Source organism: Pygoscelis adeliae, unplaced genomic scaffold (genome assembly GCF_000699105.1).
Source record: "Pygoscelis adeliae isolate BGI_AS28 unplaced genomic scaffold, ASM69910v1 Scaffold114, whole genome shotgun sequence".
NCBI lineage: Eukaryota > Metazoa > Chordata > Aves > Sphenisciformes > Spheniscidae > Pygoscelis > Pygoscelis adeliae.
The window spans coordinates 3,254,998-3,279,932 of record NW_008824587.1 but is presented as its reverse complement, the minus strand read 5'-3'; the positions used below and the strand labels follow the sequence as shown (position 1 = coordinate 3,279,932).

General features: G+C 38.3%; 1 protein-coding gene across 1 annotated transcript in view; it reads right to left on the bottom strand.

Moving 5' to 3' along the window:
- Positions 1–24,935, bottom strand: part of MED27 (mediator complex subunit 27) — a 109,639-nt gene that overhangs the window by 48,525 nt on the left and 36,179 nt on the right. The window contains exon 4 of the mRNA XM_009322176.1: positions 8,085–8,215. Within this exon, the coding sequence (XP_009320451.1) occupies positions 8,085–8,215 (131 nt within the window). The remainder of the gene's footprint in view (positions 1–8,084; positions 8,216–24,935) is intronic.

Sequence of the window (24,935 nt, the reverse complement as noted above, 5' to 3'; positions counted from 1 at the left end):
ACATCTGCCTGCCTTCTGTATCTTTGGTATCTAAACAGGTTACAAAACACATGTATGGTTCCAAAGTTAACATGACAGATAACTCAAGTGAACAGCAGTGAAAACAAAGCAGAGACATAAACTAACAGCACCTTATTTTAACATTTACTTCTTACACTGAAATCAAAACCTCAACTGGATTACCCCCTTCTCTCTTTTTTGGTGCAGGGCTTGGTAAGGTATCTTTGGCTACAAACAGTAAGATGAGTAATCAATGTTATATCCCCGGTAAGTTATTGGATTTGATCTCGTTGGAGTTGTCTAATAATGCCCCTCATGAATCAAAACAGTACTTTGGATTTTTTTTCTTTCCAGTTAAATTATATTGAGAGCTAAACAGTAAATACCACATAACTAGAAGAGACAGACTGCTATTACATTTAATAGCAGACTGCTTTTTCCCCCCAGTATTTAAACAAAACACACTAAAAGAAACATGATAAAGCAATGGCAGGCCCATCACCGCTCTGCACCTGAGAACAGCCGGCCACTGAACTCTACAAACTGCTTGTCACTGCTGTTGACGTGGGCCGTTGGGGGAAGAAAAAAAAAAGTCTCTCCTTAAAAGCTTAGAATCATCTTTCATCCAAATGACAAGGGCTAGTTAACTCACTTGTGTTACATTCGAAAACCAGAAAGAACAACGTGACACCCGCACGCACAGCTGTTCTCTTGATAAAACTCAGTCCGATAAAGTTTAATGATGTATTATCACCTAGGAATTTTCCCTTGTAATTTGTAATACAATATGGGTTCAATCATGGCAGATGCAGCTTTGGGATCAGAGTGTCCCGGCTGCTGAATCTGAAAAGAATCGTATCAGCTCCAAGCTGTCTATTAAATGTTGCCATTGAGCTTAAGGGTAACTTAAATCAGAATTTCTAACACTGTGGTGGCAATGTACTTCATAGTAATCCAGGCAACCAGATTTCTGAGCTTTCAGTGGTGGGGAAATACTGTTGAGAAGAAAATGAAGAATTATGGATTATGTAATTATAACTTTTCCTCCCATGCCCTAGGATACAACTTTAATACTTACTGTATTTAAGGAAACTAGAAGTACCCAAGGGTCTCACTAAACCTACAACGAAAGGTGTACTCTGACAGGGTCCAGTCCCATTTCCCCAAAACAACTTGCCTAAAAGCTACTGTTGTCATCTATGCTTGGTAGGCAGAAGGGAAACCTGAAGAAAAATCCAAAACAAACCAAAACATGTCTGTATCTTAAAATAAAACTATCATATTTTCAATAGCTGCTAAAATTCATTATGATCTGAATTTCTCAGCACTTACCTTCCTGTAACAAAGCTGTCAAAATAGTGGTTTCCTGTTTGCTCATTATTCTCTATTACATTCTACAGGGTTTGAAAAATTCACTTGGGGACGTTGCTATTCTCTGAAGCAGTGTTGTAGGCGGCAGTTTGAATAGGTTCCTATTATTCAGTAGTCTTCCTTTAAAGAAACTAGGTACTACGTATACACTATTTGTATTCCTTTGAAAAATTTTAGGGGAAGGAATACCATGCAACACCATTGTTACATCCTATCACTCCACCACCACTATATTTAGAAAAGAATGGAATGCTAACCCCTGAAACGCACAGCGTGGATTTTATAATTGAAATCGATTTTCCTCTAGGGAATGGACAAACGCTCACAAAACCACCTGTTTAATGAGCACAATCCTTTTCACCAGAGGTTACTAAGAACTAGTACTCTACCTAGCGAGATTAGCTTTGGGAGTTAAAATACCTATATTTGAGGGGGGAAAGCCAGTGTTTTGGACCTTCTGTGCAAAATTATGGAGCTTATTAAAAAACAAGACAAAGAAGTATTTAACAAAGATTGACCACACACAACAAAACCATACACATGGGCGGGGGGGGGAAAGGAGCAAAGAACCATTGGCTAAGATTCTTTAAGGGAAAATAAGAGTTATTTAACAAGCTAATGAAATACAATATACAAAGTTTTAAAGAGACTTTCTGTTTAGTTGAACCAGGTGAAATATTAGAGACTTGAGTACCAAAAGATCCTGCAAGATGTGCACGTAAACTCTGAACACACTAAAATCAGTATATCAGTTAAGGATAAATGCAATCTCACTGTACAGCAATATGCTGCAACTTACACTAAAAGAGCTTCACAAAACATCTGCAGAACAGGTGCTCACCGATTTACTAAAAATAAAAACAGTACAACAATGTGATCCAAACTGTGCACAAGATACCAAATACGAAAATTAATGTTCGATCTACATGGTACATGGCTGCAAAGTAATTAAACTTATTCATGTAAATATTATTGTCTTACAATATAAAGAACTAATTTTTAATCTTTTTTCTTCATATAAAAAGGGATTAATTTGTGGAGCAAAAGGGTCACATATTTCAGCAACGTGTTCTTTTATAGTTGCTGTTGCACTGTCTGGCTAAAGTCAAGCTAAAGGAATACCTTGAGAAACTTAAACATGAACAGGGATATTAAATGAGCTCCTAGTATTGAAAGTTATTGGAAACTGATCTCTTCCTTATTAATACAATTCCCCATCATGTACAAAAAGATATCTCCATGTTCCAGAATGCAAACAGAGTTTTAATCTTTAATTATATTCTCAACCTCAACTCTTCTGGAGAGAAGTACAGATGCGGGCCTGAGGATTATTACTTTATTACATTATCATCTCTGTGATATTTAATGAATATTGATACTTAATGCAGCTTTGCCAGTAGGGGGAAAGAAGAATTTTAGAACTGCACGAAGAACCTCTGATGACTTTTCTCAAAACGGAAAATACAGCCACACACTTCACTCTTCTACTCTTGAATACTTCTAAGAAGAGGCCCAAATGTTAGAGTACAGCTCGTAATACTGAATGGGATTACTGCAATAACAACACTTGCATGCTAAATACCCACATTCCCCACAGCTTATATACCAGGTGTCACACTTAACTGGTACATTGGATTCTTGGTTTCGAAGTATGAATCCCTGGCTGGGATTTCAGACCTCTAACACAGCGAGGTCACACTGGATAAGCATAATTTAAACCTACAGTCTTAAAAAATACAAAACCTATGAACATTTATTGGCTTAAGCATGCTTTGACATTCTCTTTAGAGTAATCTGCCTCTTTGTTTCATAACGAAAATCCCTGAACCTAGGAAGCAATTAGATGCTGTTTATAAAACAAAATGCTGAAAAAAACCTTTCCTCCAAAAACTCTTGGCAAAGGGCTCATCAGGATTTTTCTTAATGTAAAAATGGTAAGTTACACAAGTTAAGTTCCAAATAATTTATTCTGGCACATCTGATGTCTGGGTGTATATTCTAAGTATATATATATACACACACACACACACACACATATACCTTTCAGTTAACTGTTAAAAATAGCAATTTTTTTTGAATACTACATCACTGACTTTTAAATTAAATTCCTTCCTCAAGACTCAACTTGTGTGTCCTGAAGAAAGCTCTTGAACAAATACAATAGAACCTTACAGTACTACTTATATGACAGAATCATTAAAACTGATAGGGTATTAATGCTATGAAAGAATAACACTTGGACTATGCTGGTACTGAATCAAGTTATGGTAAACACAGAGTTTGGGATATCTGTAAATTTATTTTCCAAATCCAGATGAACAGATACCTGCTGAGCCAGTAAATTAAGCTTTTAAAGGAGACCACTCACTAAAGAGCATCTTTTGCTAACGTAGCTCCAAAGGATGGAGCAAGTGTGGACTTCTTTTGAATATATCCATCTTCTCTAGAAGACGAATCCAGATGGATTCTGAGGTGTAGAGAGCAGAATAGAGACCTCCTCCATCTCACCCAGAACAAGTGGCAGAAACAACATGGCCCTCCTGAGTCTCTGCCCGGCACTCTATCCTCAAGTCCTTAGTATCTCCTAAAAGAAAAATTATCTTCACAGCTTTTTGTTGCTCATTTATCCAGCACACTATCACAGGCAACACTGCTTTTTTTTTTAAATAAAGGAAAAGTAATTTTGCTGGTCTGCTCCTAGCAATAGAGTACAAATTCACAGAGATTTTTACTCAAACTATTACAATGTTTTCACTGTCAGGTTAGGGCATACATCAGAGCACAAGAGGTTTACAAGACAAGTTGAAGAGCCCTAAACCAAAAAATTGGGCTTTCTTACTCAAGCCTCTCTGTCCATCGAGCCTGAAGTTGTCAAACAAGAACCAGACTTCCACTTGTTTATTGCTTATAGTGTGCTTATTTCCTCCAACCCACAAATGTCACAACAAATGGCCCTAAAAGGCACCATAAAGGGCAAGAGTCTCAGTACCTTTTGTGGTGAGCAAGCTCTTGTTCTGGCAATTTCCTTCCAGACAGAGAAGACAGATGATTAGTCTGGGAGCACTGAGAAAGCCCCGCACAACAGAGCTATCAAAGTCACAAGGTTTTCAGCTGAGACCCCTAAAAATTCCCTTTAAAACTAACTGACCCTCTTGTGTGTGCCAATGAACACAACTGCAAGAATATAGTCAACATCCTGTGCTTCCTCTTTTCTTTCTTCCTCCTCATCTCACAGTAACTCACTGCTGTCATTTTCCAGCCAGGCAGTGACACACCAGAGTCTGTTGGGCTCTCAGCAGGGTGGTCCACTGGCAGGGACTACCTCTGCGGGCTCACTCCTCTCAGCCACTCCAGACTCTTTGGGGCACAGCGCTCGGCTCCCGCAGGGTCGTGGAGCCAAATTCATAACCGGGAATTTGCTTTTGAGATGTGGTGCCAAGCAAAATAATACAAGATTAATTAACTGTGTCAATTACTACATTTCAAGAGGAAAGAAAAAAAAAAACCACTAAGAGCCATCATTTCTTATTGTATTTATTTATTTATTTCAACCCAGAAGCAGCCATCCTGGTTTTCAGAAGGATTGCATGTCTATGCTTTCCTAGTCACTTGGAAGGAGCTGACAGCTTTCAGCACTTCAGCAAACACTGCTTGAGATTCTTTAACAGAAGGAAGGAACCAGCAGCCAGATGAGAAGCATGTGAGGGAACGCATCTATTAGCAAGTACAGGGAGATGTCTTGTTAATAGAAGACAGAAGGAGGGACAAAGCAGGGAGAGAAAGCAGCCAGCAGTTAGTCATTTTCTCATACAGATACGTTTGGCTACAAATGAGACGCATATCAATCTAGTACTCCTTTCTGCACTTTCAGAGCCAGTGAAAACCAATACTGAAAAGCAAAACTGAACACTGAAAGGCCTCTCTTCAAAACTGTTCAGCACATCAAAAGATGGCCTAAGGCTAGCAAGGGACAAATCAGTAGGCCCACCAAGAATCAGCTTTGCCATTAGTGAAACCCTTTCTCTGACTCCTTCTGTGAGCATAAGGTAGGAAGAGATGGCTGAGCCTCCAAGACAGGCTGAGAACGTTCTGGGTTTGGGGTTTTGTTTTGTTTTGTTTTTTTGGCTTTTTTTTTTTTAAATAAAAACCCATTTTGGAGAGGAAAGGAGAAGAGCGACCAGAGCAGGGAGAGAGACTAAGGGCTCAGGTGAACAATGAGTTGACACAGCACAAGAATCAAGTTTTATATCACCACCCTTATGAGAAGAGACACCATTTGGATACGTTCAGTCTCTGGAATAAAACTCAAGTCTCACCATAGCAGTAAAGACCAAAGATATGGATTAGCAAGATAGTTGCTCAGCTTGCACCTTTGCCATTGAGAATGTAATGTGCAATAGCAGAAGTTACCCATGCAGTTTCTTCAAGGAACAGGAAAATAAATAAATAAATAGATCAGTGACATGCTCTCTAATGCTACCTTTAACTCAAATTAAGACATGTTTAATATCAAACTATCCATATGCAAAATCTGCATAAAAATAGAACAGTTTTTAGAAGATTCTTTGTCCAAATCATCACCTATGTAACCTCCTGACCAACAATGTTACCTGCATTCCTTTGCTTGCTGAAAAGGATTACTGCAGTATTGCTATTTGCTCCAGTCTACTATCCCAAAATGACATTTTGGCATATAGCGGGTTTTAACTACTTAGGTTTAAGAAAATCTCTAGATAATATAGTTGCTCTGAACAATATTTAATATATACTTGACTCATAGCATATTGTTACTCAGCCCAAAGACTTGTCACTGAACTTAATTTTAATAGCATACATCAAAGCAAAAAAAGACAAAGAAATAGTTACCCCTTCCCTGAGTAATCAATAAAGCTAAAGAAAAATTCCCTGAATTGCCGTGGGAAAATTAGTATGCAGTATGCCCTTTCAAGGAGATATGCAGTTTTGCACCTAGATGTTTTCTTCTTTTGCATTTTAGAGAGAATGAAGGAAAAAAAAAAATCACAGTATGAATCATCGTTATTTGCATGAAACTACAGCAAAATCAAGATATTAAAATCCATTTGCCATATTTATTTTTTTTTTTAATACTTTTCATAAGTCTTTTCATAATCTGCTTCTGCCCTGTGTTGGAGACATGATATTGAGCTCAACAGGTATTTGATTTGACTTAATGTAACTATTATTCTCTTCTTAATGCACACCAAGATAGCAAATAAGGACAAATATGGAAAGGTCAGAGAGAAGCCAGAGAGGAAGAAACCAGGCCAGCTCAGCATAAACATATTTTCTAATGCACCACTGAAGGAAAAATCACCTGCAGATAAAAAGACATACAATACTTTTAAATGTGTATATTATATACCTCATATTAAGATTTATAGAGCTGCAACTGTTGAAGTACAGACTTTTCTATGCAAAAACAGAAGCTAGCTCTTTCTCTATCACTATACGTATTTCTAGTAACTGGAGAAGCCATGTTTAAAAAAAACCAAAAACAACAAAACACCAAAATATTTTAAGACCTCTGAATATAAACTGTGACAACTGGTATCGCAGTACTCTAGTTTATAGACTTCTTGGAGAAGTCCATTTTAAGCTCCAGATAAACCCGACACCCCAACAAGGGAGAAAATTAATTAGCCGGTTTGTCACAATATACCCCTGTTCTTTCACAGAGAAACAACATCCAGTTTTCAAACCTGTAGCTCTGCTAGATCTGCCCTTCTAACCAGTCGTCTTCGTCTGACATATCGGTAAAACAATAGAACATTTTATGGATTCTTGAATTAGCAGCCCTTTAAAGTTAATATACAAGGGGAAAGGTCTGTTGACTCTGATTCTTTTCTCATTTCATTTAAGGAAAAAACTCTAAACTTCCTTTGATCCGTTCATCAACTTAGGCCCGTGGACTCTGGTGACAACAGGGTCTATTATTACAACCATGAAGTTTTTAGTAGCATAGTGTTTATACACCAGTGACTCTTGTTCTGTGAAAAAAAAGCAGGCAGTTTCCACAAACTACAAGGATACTCAGTACAATGAATAATTGCTTAGCGCTTCATTTTCTACATAATAATCATTTTCTTATATGTAACTAAATATTTTAAGCAGTTTATTAATTTATAAGCTTAGTTGTGGACATCTCTGTGTTTTTGGCATCAGTACACAGACTGCCTAAAGTGTTGATACTCTATGTCCTCAAACAGTTTCTAAGTGTCCTCATAATTGCTTGTCACCTGTAAAAGAGGTTTAGATCCAATGCAAAATTAACATATGGTGAACAGATGGACTCAGAACAGACGTTTGTCGAGAAAGTACTCACACCAAAGACTTTTTGGCTTCAGCCTTTTAGGACCTTCAGAAAAGTCCTCCTTGAAGCTCCAAGTCATACTAATCAGGGGAACATCGTTCCTCAATGACAATCTCGTATTGCAAAAACTTTTATGACCTGCTACAAAGAAGAATCCTTGCAACTTTTCTGTTGTCACAGTGCCTCCGTAAACAGAAGAAACACAATGTTGTTTCCATAGGTACCCCACCCATCCAACAAGAATAATTCATCTTGTATGAAACAAAAATGCAAGCACAAAGCTGCTATTACAATGATTTAAGAAAAATAATAATTACAATAAGAAGTTTAAAAAAAAGAAATCCGCCCCCATGCAAACTCTTCAAAATATTCCACTACTTACTGAGGAGGTAAGACAAGAGTTGTTGGCTGGGCTTTTGGTCTACGTTTTGCAGATACTCCCATCTGGTTGGCTGAACGTTTCAAAGACTGCTGATTCAAAAGGCCAGATGCTAGCCCTGCATGGTACTGCAACTGGATAATAAAAAAAAACATATATATTAAAATACACACCACTGCAGCACTCTATGTCAGACCTCTACTATCTATACCATCTGATTCAAATAACAGCCAGTCAGTAAGTTAATGTATGGTATTTCTCATATATATATATTGCTTCAATGGAAGATGATATGAGAGCAAAAGCATATAAAAAAAAAGTCTGATGTCAAATAGGTATTACAAGGAAATCATGCTATAGGACAAGTAAGATGATGAATCAAAGACTTCCTCTGAAGTCCTAACTCTCCTGAAACTTGGGCTTGCTTTTAAATGTTAAGACTGTTTCTCCTCTCAAGGGATCAAGCATTCTTACTTTTTGGAAGAAGATATGAGGAAGAAAGATGCAACCCTTTCACTATATGAACCAGCTTTTTAGAAGTAACACTCATTTTTTTTTCTTAAACATAAAAACCACAAAACATCCACTAAGAAGTTTCTACTACTGTAAAGAAAAACCTAGCCTTTAAAATACCTGCTAGCACGTCTCCGTAGCACTGCAACAGAAAGATTCACATTCAGTAGCTTTCTCCTCTAACCTTTTATTTTACTTGCCAATGAAAGACAAATTTGTGAAGGACACAACGTGAATCTGCAAGATTTTGAGTGCATTCCCACTGCTCACAGATTTAAGAACAGCTACAGTGCTGTGTCAGTCCTGAAACCAGCCTCAACTGCAACAAGTTACAAGCTCACCTCTGAACACTTTCAATTTACATTCTTGGCTCCCCATTTTTGAAGAGAAGGGGGCGGGGAAAAAAGCTCAAGGTTCAGTGTCAGACAAATGCAATTTCCTTCATCATTCTAGTCCCCACATCAATGAGCTCATTATCTACAGATTTGTTCTGAAAAAGGTGAACTGTTTAACACATTAATGACTCTAATCCCATGATCTGCATATGAAAAAAGGTTACAGTTAGGATACTATGACTTGCGAATGTTCAGAAAATAAACTGGTCTTAGGCAAAGCTATTCTGCACGGTACTGACTGAAAATGAGGGAAACAAAGCTTGGTGAAGCAATCTACTTGAAAATGGCTATTAAAATGAGTGAAGCTATCCCGTGAGCCAGTTTGACTCAAATATCAATGCTCAGAGCATCCATGAGGCTTTTTAACAGGCTGGCTGCTTTGCCACATGATCTCAGCTGTGGCACAACATGAAGACACGCTGCATTCCTAATGGTAAGAGAACCGCGCTCTGCCAGGGAAGGGGGGGATTGTATTGCCCCAACAGCTCCGCTTAGACCAATGAATTTTGCTCAAATTTGTTTTTCTCTGACAGATTTCTGAAATGGGAAAAAAAATATATATATTAAAAAAAAAGAAATCAATGGAAGCAATGGACAGTACTTGTTTGAAAGGCAATGTTTCAAAGTGTCAGGGGCTTAGTTTTTAATCTTCACTACCAGAATTTGCAGTGAGTGCAATATGCTGAGGATTAAAGGGAACGACAGCTCTGGCAGAAGACCCCTCTGACTCCAGGAACACGCTTTTCCCTTTTCTTCTTGCATCTTATTACGAGCAGCCCTCCTTCAGCCATTTTGTGCTGTTGACACAATTCACCGCGCAGAATGACACTGACAGGTATTTCAAATAAATAACATCATTTGGACACTTGCTCAGAGACGGAGGTAATCACAGGTGCTAATCATAGACGAATTTTAAATGCAACCTTTTAAACACATTTCATAACCTCCCGGCTAGTCTGACATTTAGTGGTCAGGCAGGAAAAAAAAAAGGAATTAAAAATAAATATATTTTAAAAAACAATTCTGTCCTTGAAGGCTCACTCCCAGTGATTACGCTATTTTTACTAATTATTTCTTTATAATCTACCTTTGCTCCCAGGAATGCAGATCCAACTGTCAAAATCTATAAGGGCCATTAAATATTTACCAAACCATCCTTATAATGGGAGAAAAGGTCAAAGTTAATAAAACTGACAGGCAGCTTCTGTCCAACTTGATTTATACATTATTAAAGTATCACATTCTGTATTGCACAGAATGCGTTCCTTTTTCGGGGCAGAGGGGTGTTAACTGAAGAGATTGGGAAATTGTTTCTTAATCATTTGTTCTGAGGAACAGAAACAAGACTGAAAATAGTGCCAAAGCAGTACCACTAGCATCAAAACTATAGCCGGGAGATTCAACAGCCATGATGGATAATGAACTGCCATTCAGTTCATTTTTTCTCTTGCAAAATAAACACCTTTGTCTGCCAGCATTGGCCATGACAGCAAATCTCAGCTAACAACATACCAATACCCTCAAAGTTTTTGTTTCCTAACAAGAGAATGCCATTTCCTAACGTATTATCTTCACCTTAGGGAAGCCACATGAAGCGTACTGTCAGAGGACATTATGGGTGTTGAGAGGCTCACGCAGGGAAGCTGAGATGAACTCATGGGACACAAACCCTTCGAGGGTTAATAAACACACAGAAACCACATTTAGCTCAAGAAGTCCCTGAGCCAGAGACTGCTGGTGGCTGGAAGAACACTGGGGAGAACGTTGTATACAGGCATGTGCTTATAGCTACTGCTGGAGATGAGATACGCGGCTACACGAGCCTGTGGCCTGACTCAGCAGAGCTGTTGTGCGTTTCAGTTAGTGTCTACAGAGGGGTGGTCCACGCACGTCTAAAGAGACCCTGTGACCCAACGCAGCCAAAAGTTGGGCACTTGTGGACGATCACGATTGCCTTCTGTAAGTGTATTCCCAATGACCTTCCATCTGCTTTTGACAACTGTGCTCATTTAAACCAGCAGAATGGTAAACAGCAATAGCTTTAACCACAAAATATGCTAAATACTCACTGAACTTGAGTATTGGTGCAGCACTAGGTAGTATAGCAAATCATTTCTTTATCAGTCGCTAAGGAATTCCCCATCATTCAGAGGCTTTATTACAGGAAGCATCCATGTCTTTCAGCTTTGGGGAATTCCAACTGGTTTATGTGAAGCTAAGCTCTTTACTTGCTAATGAAATATTCCTCCGTAAAATTTCAACAAGATTGATCTTTTTCCCCCAATACATGCAGATGAAACATAAAATCTATTTCAGAAAACTAAGAAATAAAAAACAACAACAAAAAAATCAATTTCTAACACTTAGCAGCTAGGATACACACCAGTGCCAACTTGTACAGTTTTATGATGAGTCTCATGATAACTGATATTTTTCTTAAAACTGTGGTTCCAAGTAGATGTGTGAATTCCACATTTTAAAATCAAAAGAGACTCTAGTTCTCAAGGATGTAGGAAAAGTACTGAAAATAACACATCAATACATACAAAAGCTTTACCTGAAGGTAAATAAAAACAGAACTTGGATAATTTTTAAATGTCATTATTTTTGAGATTCATTATTTTTTTACGTTAATGGCAACATGGCTTATATTTTCTAGAAGAAAAGATTATCACTAATGTTTTACAGGTACCATAATTCACATTTTCACAGTGTTCCTGAGTATATGAAAACTACATTCATATATTAACGGCTCTCAATCTTCCTCACAAAATGAAATACATCGTAACAGAGATAGCACTTTGGAGTCACTTTTCTCACAGTTGTAATCGTAAGGAGGGCAATTTCTTCATTCACATAAGATGTCTTTGGCTTTCACGTGAACTATTTAAACAGAGAACGTGTATTAGAGAAATACAGACTGGATTTAGTTCCGAAAGCATTAATTTTTTTTAAAAGTTAATCACTTAATATCTTTTATTTACTCTACCCTGGTACTCTCTTCTTATCAGAAACAAGGCAACACACCCCCTAAAACAATTGAAACAAACAAAAAAGCACCCTTGCATCCCCCCCGAAAGATCACACTGTCTTCTGCAGATGATCTTAAAACGTTTGGAGCAGACAGGGAACTTCTGCTACAGCCAAAGGGCTTAAACCAGAACAATGCAGTAAGGCCCCTTCGTTCAACAGAAATGGACTGAGCGTATCGTGACAGATTATATTTTGGCCTATAGGATTACTCTACAGTGTATGTTATGAAACTACAAACACGTACACAGTGCTACTTTGAAACTTTTAAAATGAAAGCTTCATCATTAGAATCATGCTGGGTCTAAAGGTCTTTTGTTTACATAATTCATGGGCTGGAGATTTTGCATGTGCTGACTGCTGACCAAACAAGTCATTACACTCCACTTACTTAGAAGGCCATTTAAATTTGCAAAAATTGGTTGGGCAGGAAGAAGGTAAGAATGAGGGACAATCACTTGGAGCATTTACAATTGATCATGTCAACTCACAGGTGCACGTTAAATTTACAGATTACCATTATTTAAAGCTTTTTAAGCACCAATAGGTTTTCTTTAAAAAATTAAATCAGAAGAATGACTTTTCTTTGTGATCACATTACCCTGTTGTGATATTTTTTCCATTCTCATGTAAATACTTACAGACCATGTACATAAACAGAAAAGCATTTTCTCAGATACAGGTAATATAAAAAATAATAATGTTTATTTCCATTCCTCCAAGAAATGGAGTTTTACAGAAGCGGCTGACAGATACTTGCCCATCACAGAATTTTCCGAGTTCACTGTAATACTGGTGAATGCGTGCACATTTTCCTCCTTTTAAGATGCATAGTACTTTGCCCCTCATCGTTAAATTATTTCTCCCTTGCGCTAACAAGGGATTTGTCTATTATGATAAAACTCTAGTCGTTCTTTTGAATAGAGCAATGAGCAAGCAAGCAGGACACTCCCACAGTTTCATCTCTGCAGACTAAAGTAGGTAAGAGAGAAATTACGCTACCTTAATTGATGTTTTTACTCTCAGATAATGAGGCCGGTTTGGAAATTCTCTTTTTCTCCAAACAAGGTTTGATCATTTTAGGATAGCTGAATTCTTGACTTGGCCAAAACAGCATCAATAAACCAAAAGAGCAGTCTCCAATTTATTTACTCATTGGTTTTCCTCTTGTGGAACTGGGTTGCAGGCTTTCCAATTAATAGGAAAGCTAGGCATTGTGCCTTTGCTCTAGTTTACAATTTAATCTGGACACTTTGTTCTATTTTTTTTAAAAGCATTTATGCCCCCCAAACACTTTCCAGTTTACAAGAATATTTAAGCAACAAATACCTTTCCATGATGGGAACAAAGGCTACCCCCATACCATTCTTTTTTTAAATCCTGGTACAAAAGTTATTGCATCTTTTCCTGCACACCCCAATCCAACTAAGCTGTGAAACTAATGAGCTCGCACTTCTGTTAAAAACCTCTCGCATGCAACGGCTCTTATTTGCATTGCATTGAGATGCACAGAGCCATTGCCTCACCCTGGTCAATAAACCAGGAGATAGGGAGCATTCTGAGGACATCTACCTGCACGTGCCTCTGCACAGGCAATCTTGCTTTTCCCTTAGGTCTCTCCTCCTCCCTCCCACGGCTAGGGAGTTGAAAAACAAGTTTAGACATCCATACATAAAGATACAATAGTAGGAAATGCATTGATACATATCCCTGTTTCTTTTAACATCTTGTCTTCACTACATCTTTTATTCCATTGTCTTTGAATTCCTATTTTTGCTGAGAGCGCTCTTTTAATTAATGTCAGATTTCAGCCTTAGAGTGTGTTCTTCCCATGCTTTTCTTTTGAAAACATTGAAGTTCTGATGATGAATGACTGCATCCCTCACTCCAATACTGCTTGCAAGTCTTTGGCTTTTTACCATGCAGAGATAGCAAATTTGGTGGCACTTTCTTCAAGGAATTGGTCAAAACTTCAGCGTCTGCATCCCTGCTGCAATGAAGTTATCTGCGTTGTTCTAAGTCACTGCAAAAGCCACTCCTCCTGCTCCAGGTTGGTTGGTTTGGTTTTTAAAGTATTCTGGAATCCATTTAATAATTACAACAGTGACATATTCTTGCTTTCTGGATAATGTCAACACAAAGGGACACTACACAGCCAACAGGCTCTGAGGTTTAAAGAGATCTAGTATCTGAAACGGATAAAGAGGCAGAATAATCATAATCTGAGGCTACACACTACCTTATTTACCTCTTCAGAAGAATAACTGTATTTTATGCTTAAGATGTTTATAAATACTTCCGGGTGCTCTGAAGGGCTTGAACATATATATTTCCTGAAAGATAACTAAATGAACTGGCATTTTACTGGATATGCAACTACAACCCAGACACCCAACAGAATCACAAAAAGCAGAGTAAAATTATTACATTGCGTTCTGCATCCAAATGACAAAATAAAACCACATGCAGTAACAAACAGTAGTATTTTCAAGTGACCTTGAGCTCAAGGGTAGTAGTTGGTACAGAGGTTGTCCACTAATATGCAAATGGTCTTGGTGGCACTCTATGTGATATATTCACACTTGTGTGTTCATTTAATGGATTTCATTAAAGACCCAAGAAGCGCACTCAATCAATATTTGACAGAAAATCCAAATTCCTTTTTGACACAAGTATTATCTTTGCATAGGACAAATAATCTGTAGCAGGGAAAAGTCATCATTAAAACTCAAGACTGAATAAGGACACAGTTAGCATCTTCCCCCAGTGCTGCTGCTGTGCTCCCTTAAACAGCCACCAGAACTTTGAACTGAAGACACCGCTCTCACACTAAAATTAGTACTTTCCAAAGTCCTAGGCTAAATCTTTGGTGTCAGGGGCTCAGGTGGCAGCTATGTCAGTATAAAGAATGACCTGCTGCCTCGGTGACAGGGGATGCTCAGGTGCTTATAAAAGAAATGTGAAGATACTTTAAAACTGAGTGGTAGAATAAAGGGCTGGAATCAGCTACAGAAACACTCTTCAAATTGCCTAGCAGCATGCCATGATTTGCAGCACTGTGGTTGGGCTTTACCACTATAGCAAACAAACTACTTTTTCAGATGAATCAAGAAATGAATACTCTTCTTCAATAAAATGTCTACAAGGTACAGCTTATGTAAATCCAACTGGTCCAGTTGCGCCATCAGACAAAAGGTGAGGAAGACGGTCAAAGAACAGACGAGAGGGAAATCTGTTAGTGGATAAGCAACGAAGCAGTAATGACCCGGCTGGTACTTGGGCTGCTGATTATTTTTTTTTTTCCCCAACTCATTAAATTGGATTATTTTAACTTCTGTTAAATGTCTTTCCTTAGCTTTGGTCATTCGCACAATAATTAAAATGCACAATATATTTAGACTAGCAAACATACTGAGTGTCAGACAGTAGCTATTAGCCTAGCTGTGGGTCTTTCTGCCAGCATATGGAAACCTGGCTTTACTCAGTCTCCCGTGGCCTTCCTGAGGGGACATTGTACTCAAAGATCAGAACTCCAGCATACAGTTCATCCTGATGCAGGTATGCCGTGGGCAGAGGGATACACTCTGCAGAGCTATACCAGACATCACCACTCTCTTCTGCTAGAGGTTATCACACTACCGTGCCAGTAGAACGGGTTGCATGAATACGGTTTAAACTGTTTGAGCTGAACTTGCCAAATTAGGAGAGAATTCTTCCTTAAATGGTCACTTTTGCTAATATCCTCTTTCTTTACATCTAGCAGGCATCCCGAAGCAATGCTGCTGGGAATGCTAATTTCCAGCCCGCTAGCAAGGACAACCAATTAAAGCTTGAAGCAGGACAGTTAGATCTGGAACAGAATGTATGTGGCCTATTTCCCTATATAAGCATTCCTACTATAGCTTCAGAACATTCATGATCGGATTAATTTCTACTCCTTCCAAGACAGTATAAAGTAACCCACAGAAAGCATTCATACACAAATAAGAGCAACCAATACAGGTCACTGTTATAAGTGGGTTAGAGAAAGAGGTTTAAATTCTCACCCTCCCTTGTAACAACACAGATTTTTGCACAGACAAACCCTAGAATCACCATAGGTGGCTGGAAGTTAGAGATCAGCTGCATTCTGGAGGACAAGTATCAAAAAGACAGACATCATTTTCCCCCTTTAAAACATATTGCATTCAACACTGAATGGACATTTCTAGAATACTTGTTGGAAAAGATGACCATAACCACTCTACTTGCAAAAGCAGAATGCTGACATGTAATGGTCAACAAAACCTGAAACTTTTTTTTTCCCCAACAAGGCAATTAAAAAAAGAGCTTTTCTGCCCTTACTCAAGTTTTCTGTGTTCAAAAATAATGATATACACCTGAATCCTGTCTTCAAGTTCACACTGACCTTTGGGAGACAGAGCAATCCTGCAGATCACTAGCAGCAGCACAAGCTCTTCCTTCTCTGAGAAGTTTTGCTCAAAATTTTCTCCAGCTAAAACAATATTATGCATTAACTAAGAACTCTAAATTAAAACTCAATTATCTTTTTTTTAAACCCTTCAGAATAGCCATTTATGGCTTACAACATGGACTTTGAGGAATTTTGTCTGAAACAGAACACCAGACTTCAGAAAAAATTAGCTCTCTGCATTTAATTAGGACACTTACATGAGAAGCTGGATAATCATAAACCTGCAATCCTTGTCATTTGTATGCAAGGTAGAGAAATCATCTTACTCCATACTGCTAGAGACCAAAACGTGTTTTATTACATCAGTTTGTGCAATGCACTATTAATAATAGCAACATATGGCCAAACTTTATTTTAAAAAAATAAATAACCCCCCCTATCCTTAGTGATTTTTGAATGTGTCTACTTTTAGATGACCAAGCTGTGATGCACAAAAAAATCAACTTTTGAAAAATCAGTTTAAAAGATATTTCAAGTTAGACATCCAAAAAATAGATAGACATTTATAAAAGTCTTAGTCAAATTATTTCTTTAGACTTCAAAGAGTTAAGTTATGAATGTTTTTAGGAATGAAAAAAGAATCTATCAGGTTTGATTGATAAAAGTGTAGCTTTTAACTAAGACTGAAAAAAATGAAGACTGGCAACATTTTTTCCAGAATAATATGCTTCCTCTGCTTTTTTTCAGCACAGTGCACATAAATCAAAGAAATGTTAAAGAGGCCAATACATCACAAGCTGGCATTTCTAAACTATTTACAAAATCTGTAATAGTCAAGAGGATGGAAAATATACAAGTGTGACCAGCGAAGTTACTGAAAGAAAAAAAGGCAGTTCTACCATCCCAGCAGGGTTAATTAAGGTTGGAAACAACTCTTGATTGTAGAATTTAAAAAATACTAAACCAAAACAGTCCTGATGATGCAGGGCTACAAAAAGCAAACAAGACAGTATATCGGCCAAAACAGACAGAAGGTGGATTTGAGCAACGTACTTGTTCCACGATTAAGTGTGCGGTTCTGAAAATAGGCAAAGCAAATGCTCTAATAAGGCTTGAAGTACGTAGAAAAGCAGGGCTGACTTTGCATCCGCAAAAAGACAGCCCCAAAAATATCAGTAACTCCAGTGCTTAGCTGCATATCCATCAAATTTTCACACCCCGACATCTAAGCATACAACAGACTTATACAGATGAGGTTTTCCTCAACAACTTTTACACATGAGAATCTCATCTCCTCTTCTGAAAGGAAAGACATGGATTATGGAAAGTTTATCTGTCCATCTGTTGAAGATGTCACACTCTGACTAGAGAGTGCAAAAAGCACAGAGATGTTTTACAACCAAATCCAAAACTTACTGTAGTCTGAACTAGTGTAAAAGCCATATGCTTTGCAAAAACACCTCTTTTGCTACACATTTTTTTTACCACAGCACAAAGAGTAACAGTTCGAAAGCTGCTGTAATCTTTATTTCTGAAAATAGATCACATATTCTTACTCTCATCTGCCACGCTCAGGTAAGCTAACCGATCAGAAACCAGAAAAACAAGGAAATGCTACACTGTGCAATGAAAGCTAGAAAAACCACACTCCGTTGCAAGAAGTTACCCGCAGTTCACAGGTAAAGCAGCAGCTCAGAGAGCCCAAGACCAGGAACAGGATGATGCACCGAACAGAAACGTTCGGTGGAATGGCACGTAAAGCGGTTTTACCGTTTTCTCTGTCAATGTTGAAGACTTCCAGTGGGAGTATTCCAGATGAAGCTGGGGGACCTCAGAAACATCTTTAGGAGTAAAACAAATGGAACATACTTCATATTATTTTCATGGGAGCTTATAATGATATTATAATTAACTCAATTACACCACAAGATTAATAGCCTTTAAAATGCTCCCAGTCATTCATTACAGGCCTAATTAAAAGTCTCTTTTGGTGATGAGCCAGCAAAAAATATGAAACTACTTGTTAACTACCCATATATAATTATATATGGTATTATCTTTATCACGCTGTTTGTTTCCATGTTCACAATTCAGTGAGCAGTTTGGTTTCTTTTTTAAAAAAACAACATCAAAGACAGAAGAAAAATGGACAAGATGCCACTTTAGAGGCTTCAACACCTGCAACAGCGTATCAGCTCACTACAGCTAACCAGTTTATTTCTAGTTTTGCTGCAACAGTTAAGGTCTTCTACAATAGCAGATGCCTTTCCTCCCACACATCAATTAATTTGCAAATGCACTCAGGTTGTAGAAATAATGAAGTGCTGAATGCTTTTCTATTGGCAAGTTTTGCTGTCAGGAGGTGGATGCTGTAGGCGAGGTGCTAAAATGTGCTGCTGCTATATGCATGCCAAAGGAAAGACATGCCACATGAAACTTGGTCGACAGCTAACAGGGCACATCGATTATCTTATTTACCCCCCTCTCACTGGAACCAAAAGGAAGAAACCCTCTCCAATAGCTTTTTATTGTATTTATCTAGGTATTTATTACACACCGTTTACAGTGAGGTCTGAGCTTTTGTGCTGATACAAGAAACATTTCCTATTCAAAGGCTAACATACAGGAGAAGAAAAGTAGTGGTTTTTCATGTATTGTTATATATGCTAAAAAAGTTATATTAAAATGGTTAAGGTTACAAATGAAGAATTCAGTAACTAGGAAATGCTTGAATTCATACTGCCTATGCAATCTAAATCAGTCTGCTTGTGGTAAGGATTCAGACTTTGATTACGCGCTTCTTTCCAAAGGACCTCAAGTTACCATAGTCTGCAGGATCGCACGGATGAAGAGGCAGTTATTCAGCACCCATTTTCATGCACAGAATGTTATTTACAGTATTTCACACAATGTCCACACTTATCTTCTCAGATGTCTTCTATATTCTCCTGCTTTACCTTGCTTCTTTACAAATACTGTTAAATTTACCTTCACAATTCTTATTCCACTCATGTTGGGTGCGGATCTGAGGAATCTCAGATTTTTAAGAACACTAAATGTTTTTACTATTTACTATATTTGTAGTAGACTTCCTATAGATAATAACTGCAAGTTATTAATAATAAGATAATAACTGCAACGTGCTCAGCAAGTCTTCAAAGCAGCCAGAAAAGGCTTTAAGTCAGGTCATGGCAAGGTTGGAATCTCTACTCCCACTTCTATCACTTGAAAGAAAGGATTAGTCAGTAGCAGTTCACCATTACCTCCTGTCTTGATCAGCCACTAATTGGAACTGAAGCACATCTTGCCAGCTATTCTCTGAAAATAAGTTAAAAACTGAGATTCTGAACTTCCAAATTAAATTCTGTGCTCTGGAGGACAGAGCATGTTCTCATGGATACCGACCCTTCTCATTTTGAGTCCTCAAATTAGAAGGCATATAGTTAGTGATCACAGCACAGGCCAAGGGGGAAAAAAAAAAAAAGAAAAAAGGAATTAAAAAAAAAAGAGTTATGTTATGGTCAAGAGCCTGGACGGTTGGAGTTAGAGCCTGGACGGTTGGAGTTGATCCTTTCCACAAGCTTCATAGGAAGTATTAAGTCAATCTAAAATAACCTTTGTGAACGTTCAGTCTTGCCTCTTCCCTAATGCAAGTTACTTTTGTGTTTAAAATTTAGCAAACAGAGTTAGAAAAACCAGAATATCCATGTGCTCACCTGTCAAGCCTTCCAAGGAAGGCGAGTCCCATACTATTCCTCTCCAATTGTTCCAGTGCTTAATTGCCACGAGTGTTTAAACCATGAACCTCAGCTGTAGTCTGAATTTGTTAAATTTTTATTTTCAATTACTGAATTTTTTTTTGTCTTTGCTTGCTATAACAAAGAACCCTCTTAGCCACTTTTTCCCCCTCAGTAAAGATGTTGGTACAAAGCAAGTGAGTCATCCGTTATCTTTTCTTTTATGAGTGAAATAAATTGAACTTGTTTGATCATACAGAAGGAGCATAGGAACTCAAATGCTTTTGATCAGTTCTCATGTCTCTCAACTAGAAAACCCCAAATTAACAGGCACATAGACAAATGGTAACTAAGTAGTTTTACATTAAAATAATGCTTAAAACCATTTTCAAGCTTTAATAACCGAAAAGGTTATTAGTACAGGTACTAACAGGTAAGGAATTTTGTTGTGAAAAATAGATGATTTTCTGCTTTTTAAAAATATGGGATTTTCAGGCTGACCTTGTCCCTTTTAAATTTTCATAGCATCTTCAGTTCCAATTTCAGATTTTCATATGGGGTAGGCAAACCTTCTTATATTCTATATTAAACGCAAGACACCTTCTTGGCATGATCTGCAATATGAATAATATAACAGTACCAATTTCAGGAGCAGCAATGTAGCATCAACACACGCATACCTACATGAATGGAATTTAACCATGTATATCACGGAAATCTTTAATACATCACAGGAAAAAAAGCAGGTCTAAGACAGCTCAAACACAATTTGAGATTTCCTCTTTTGCCATACAAAAACACATGACCTTGTCATGCTTCACAAGGTAACACCGACGTAGCTGATGCAAGAAAACATATGCTTCTCTTTACCGGACTCAAAATAGGAATAGAGGGGAAAGAGAATGATACTCGGGGCCAAACCTGGGTTTCTGAAGACTAGACTTGTAGCTGTCACTGTATTCAGCACAAAACGTCCCCACCCACACAAGCCCTACAGTACTCCTATCACTAACTGCCACAACAGCATTTGAAAAATATTTTTTGGAAATGATAAACACTACAGCTTCTTTATTTAGCTAGGAATTTGCACTGTTGTTATCAGAAGAATTTTAAGACTTTGAGACTGAGCCATTTTTAAGTTGCTGTGGGACACAGTTAAAACCACAGGAAAACCTAAAAGATTAATTTTTATGGATTTCAAAGGAGACTGACATACATTTGACTTTTCATGCATCGGCTGTCTTGCAGGCGCTCTTCAATAACCCAATTACCACTTAAATGTCTACCATCTATCCCGCAGACGTTTCAGCTCCTCATCTAAATCTGCACATACTTTATTGCTATATCTTGATAATCACTAAGAACATCTTACTGGATCAAAAACCAGCAGTTCATCAGTACCCCAGTTTAAGGCACCAAGTAAAACAGACACTCCTCTCACTGCTTTATGGACTTCATTATTAATGAAGTAAAAATTGCAGACATCAATCTATTGTTTCAGGTGGCCATCATAAGAGAAATATATAGAAAGTTAATGTGGCTGGCCACAGTGGCTTATCTGGCATATTTACTGGAAGGTAAATTAAGAGCACTAATGACCACAGTGCTACAAGCAAGCTAATAACATTGGATTGGAATAAAAAAATCCTTCTATACAGCTTCATCTGACCAAGACCTGTGTTTCCTCCCCCAAACCATAAGGCAAACTTCTGTGATTGTTTCAACTACTTTACCCTTCTCTACTGAAGGCCACACTGCCAACAAGCCCTGAGGATACATCGGTGAGAACAAATGGACACTACTGGCCTTTTTCTCTTTTTCTGAATGCTCCCCATTACCGGGGGGGCAGGGGAATATATATAAATATATATATATAAAAAAAAAATCATAATATTACTTAGTCTCTTGAAAAAATTAGGGAGTCTCTGAGGAGGTTCTCCTTCCCTGCAACTCTATCACCCGGCTGACAGCTCCCCAGAAGGGAGCCCACACCAAATGGCAGAACTACCCCACGGCACGGCACGCCGTGGCGGAGGCTGCCCTGCGCAATGCTCCTCGCTGCCGTACCTCACAGCCTGACTGAAACAGCAGCGGCAGCTTACGAGGCTTCAGATGCTATGGAGACTCAAAGCCTTCAGCTAGATTTGAGCTGTCTGACATTATATCTGAAATACAGAGAGGGCAGAAGCGTTTTCCTTGCTGTTCAATTCATTTTATAGTGTATTATCAAAACGGTTCCTCTAACCTGGGCTGGAAAACTCCAAAGTCCAGCTGACTTCGGGGAATGGCACCGACTTCCCTACATACAGTTTCCATTGTACCAAAATTTCAGTACCACCCTATTATGAACTGGTATCCACCTGATCTTATCAGCTGCTTCCCATAAAATCATGACGCATCCAATATACATGGTCTGCCACCCTCCAAAACTTGCCAGTCCTGAACAGCCACAAAATGCCATACCCTATATTCTCACCTATTCTTACCTTTCTCACCTCCAAAACCAAAGCAACCCCTTCCCCTCCAACAGTTTTGAGCTGCTTTTTGAGAAGCAAACACCTTATGGAGCTAAGCACGCCACGGTGCCCATCGCTGCAGCTACGGTGGGTGCAGAACGTCAGAGAACTATTGGAAGTAACTAGTTTAGCCTGAACAGTGAATTGAGAATGTAAAAACATGTTATACATATAAGAAAAAAAAAAAAAACCAAACCTGCATCTTTTTGGTCTTAAAGATAGACAAGGAAATTACATTAAAAAACCTACACAATTGTTACCTTACAATTAGGTTTCAAAACAGACCCAAGCTGATAAATTCAGCATTAAGTTTTCCAAAAGTATCCTAACTCTTCAGCAGTGCACGCACTTACACAGCCAAAAAGGATCTTTCTGTATGATCTCATACCGCCAGCAATCTGACAAACTGGTGTGCATTTAAGGAAACTGGGGCGGTGGGGGAGCAAAATACTGCTTTTCGCAAACCATGATTTTTTAACTTGTCGCTATCACTTCTCTAGCTACAAAATCTTTTGTAAACGGGGACACTATCTACCTACGTCCCAAAGTTTATTTTATCAAGCCAATAATTCAGCAACATGAACGACCGACAATTCACTCAACTATAGTTTTTGCCTGAGGCATTAAAAAAAGAAAAGAAAAAGGAAAACTTATAAGTGGTGCTGAAAGAGCTGAAGACTTGCTGCTGGCACACTAAACAAACGGGAACAATTGAAAGCCACGGAGCAGTTTGTAATTTATACTACTGAGCCTAATGCTCGGGCAGTAAGAAAAACAGCTGGCTCTGCAATGTGGAGATGGCTCCATGAAAAGCAATCGGCACAGGGATGCTGCAATAACATAGTAGCAATAGTTTGGTTGTTGCAACAGCCACAGCAAACTGAACTGCATCATTTCAGGGTATAAAACAAAGCAAAACTTAACGAGAATAAAACAAAATAGAACTTCCTAGTTTAGTAAGCTTACATTCCTTGATAAAGCATGGTCTAGTTTAGGTTTTTTTAGACAGCTCTGCATAGTTCTGTGCAAATAAACGAGCCTAATCCACCCGGCACTAGCAGTGTTCCTCTTCCTGTCCTGTCCCCCTCCCAATAATCCTGCATCATACCAAACGGCTATGAACGTCAGCTATTTAGTTCTACTTTTAGCTCTGCTTTAAATAAAAGTGTGCTGAGTGCAAGCTGCATAATGAAGGCTCAAAACCATGGAGATGGCACAGACTGCAATTGGGCAGCATTACCAAGCTGTGGGGTTTTTATTTTTTGTTTTCCTTTCTGGCAGACTTATTTAATTTGCGGAACAAAACCAGAATTTGCCAAGGGAAGTTTCCAACTACACGCTGGAGCAGACAAGCAGCTGGCTGGTTCCAAATGGAAGTCCTGTTTCAGACCTTGAGGACATACTCAGAGGCAATGGGCTCGCAGTGCACATGCATACATAAACACATGAAGAACAGGTGAAGGACTTCTTGACAAATGCGTAAGGAGCTCAAACTAATTTGTTTTCTTTAAGTATTACATTTCAAGGCCATCATGACCAAGCAATATATCCATCATGCAAGGACTTTTAGTAATCTAAAAATCCAACCTGCAACTTTTCAGAAAGGTCAAATCATTATAAACTCTTCGACCACAGGAACCTCTTAAAATATATATATATATATGCTCTCTAGGGAATCACAGCACAGATGAAAACCTAGGTTTAAAGCCAAGCATTAAGATTCTTCTTCCTCTGCAACTTTCCTACGATAAACCAGGCTGTTTAAAGGGCAAGGTCAGTAGCTGGAGTTAACAGAGGAAGCATCATCTTGCCCTGCACACCATGACAGGTGATGCTATTTAGCTACATATTATGCCGACGTATTCTCTGTTTTAGCAACAAGACTATTCTATTTTTAAAAAATCCATTAAAACAAGTGTTTTACTGTAGAATATGTCTATTATTTTTCTTAAATCAAAACTCACTGACACAATTGCTGATGCTGGTATACGGCAGTAGAAACCAAAGGCCTCAGCACGCAGTTTTACAATATGGTTTAGAACCAGGGAACTTTCGCCAAAGCATCAGCCTGCCCCATGCCTCTGAAATATTTTCCACATCCAAACTTTCCATAGTTCAGGAATTTGATTAAAGCAATCTGCAGGTATTGTTTACTCAATAACATTACCTATCAGTGTTTCCTGAAATCCAAATCCAAATGTTTCCCTATGAGGCTGCAACAACTTCTGGAATGCAAATTCACCATAAAT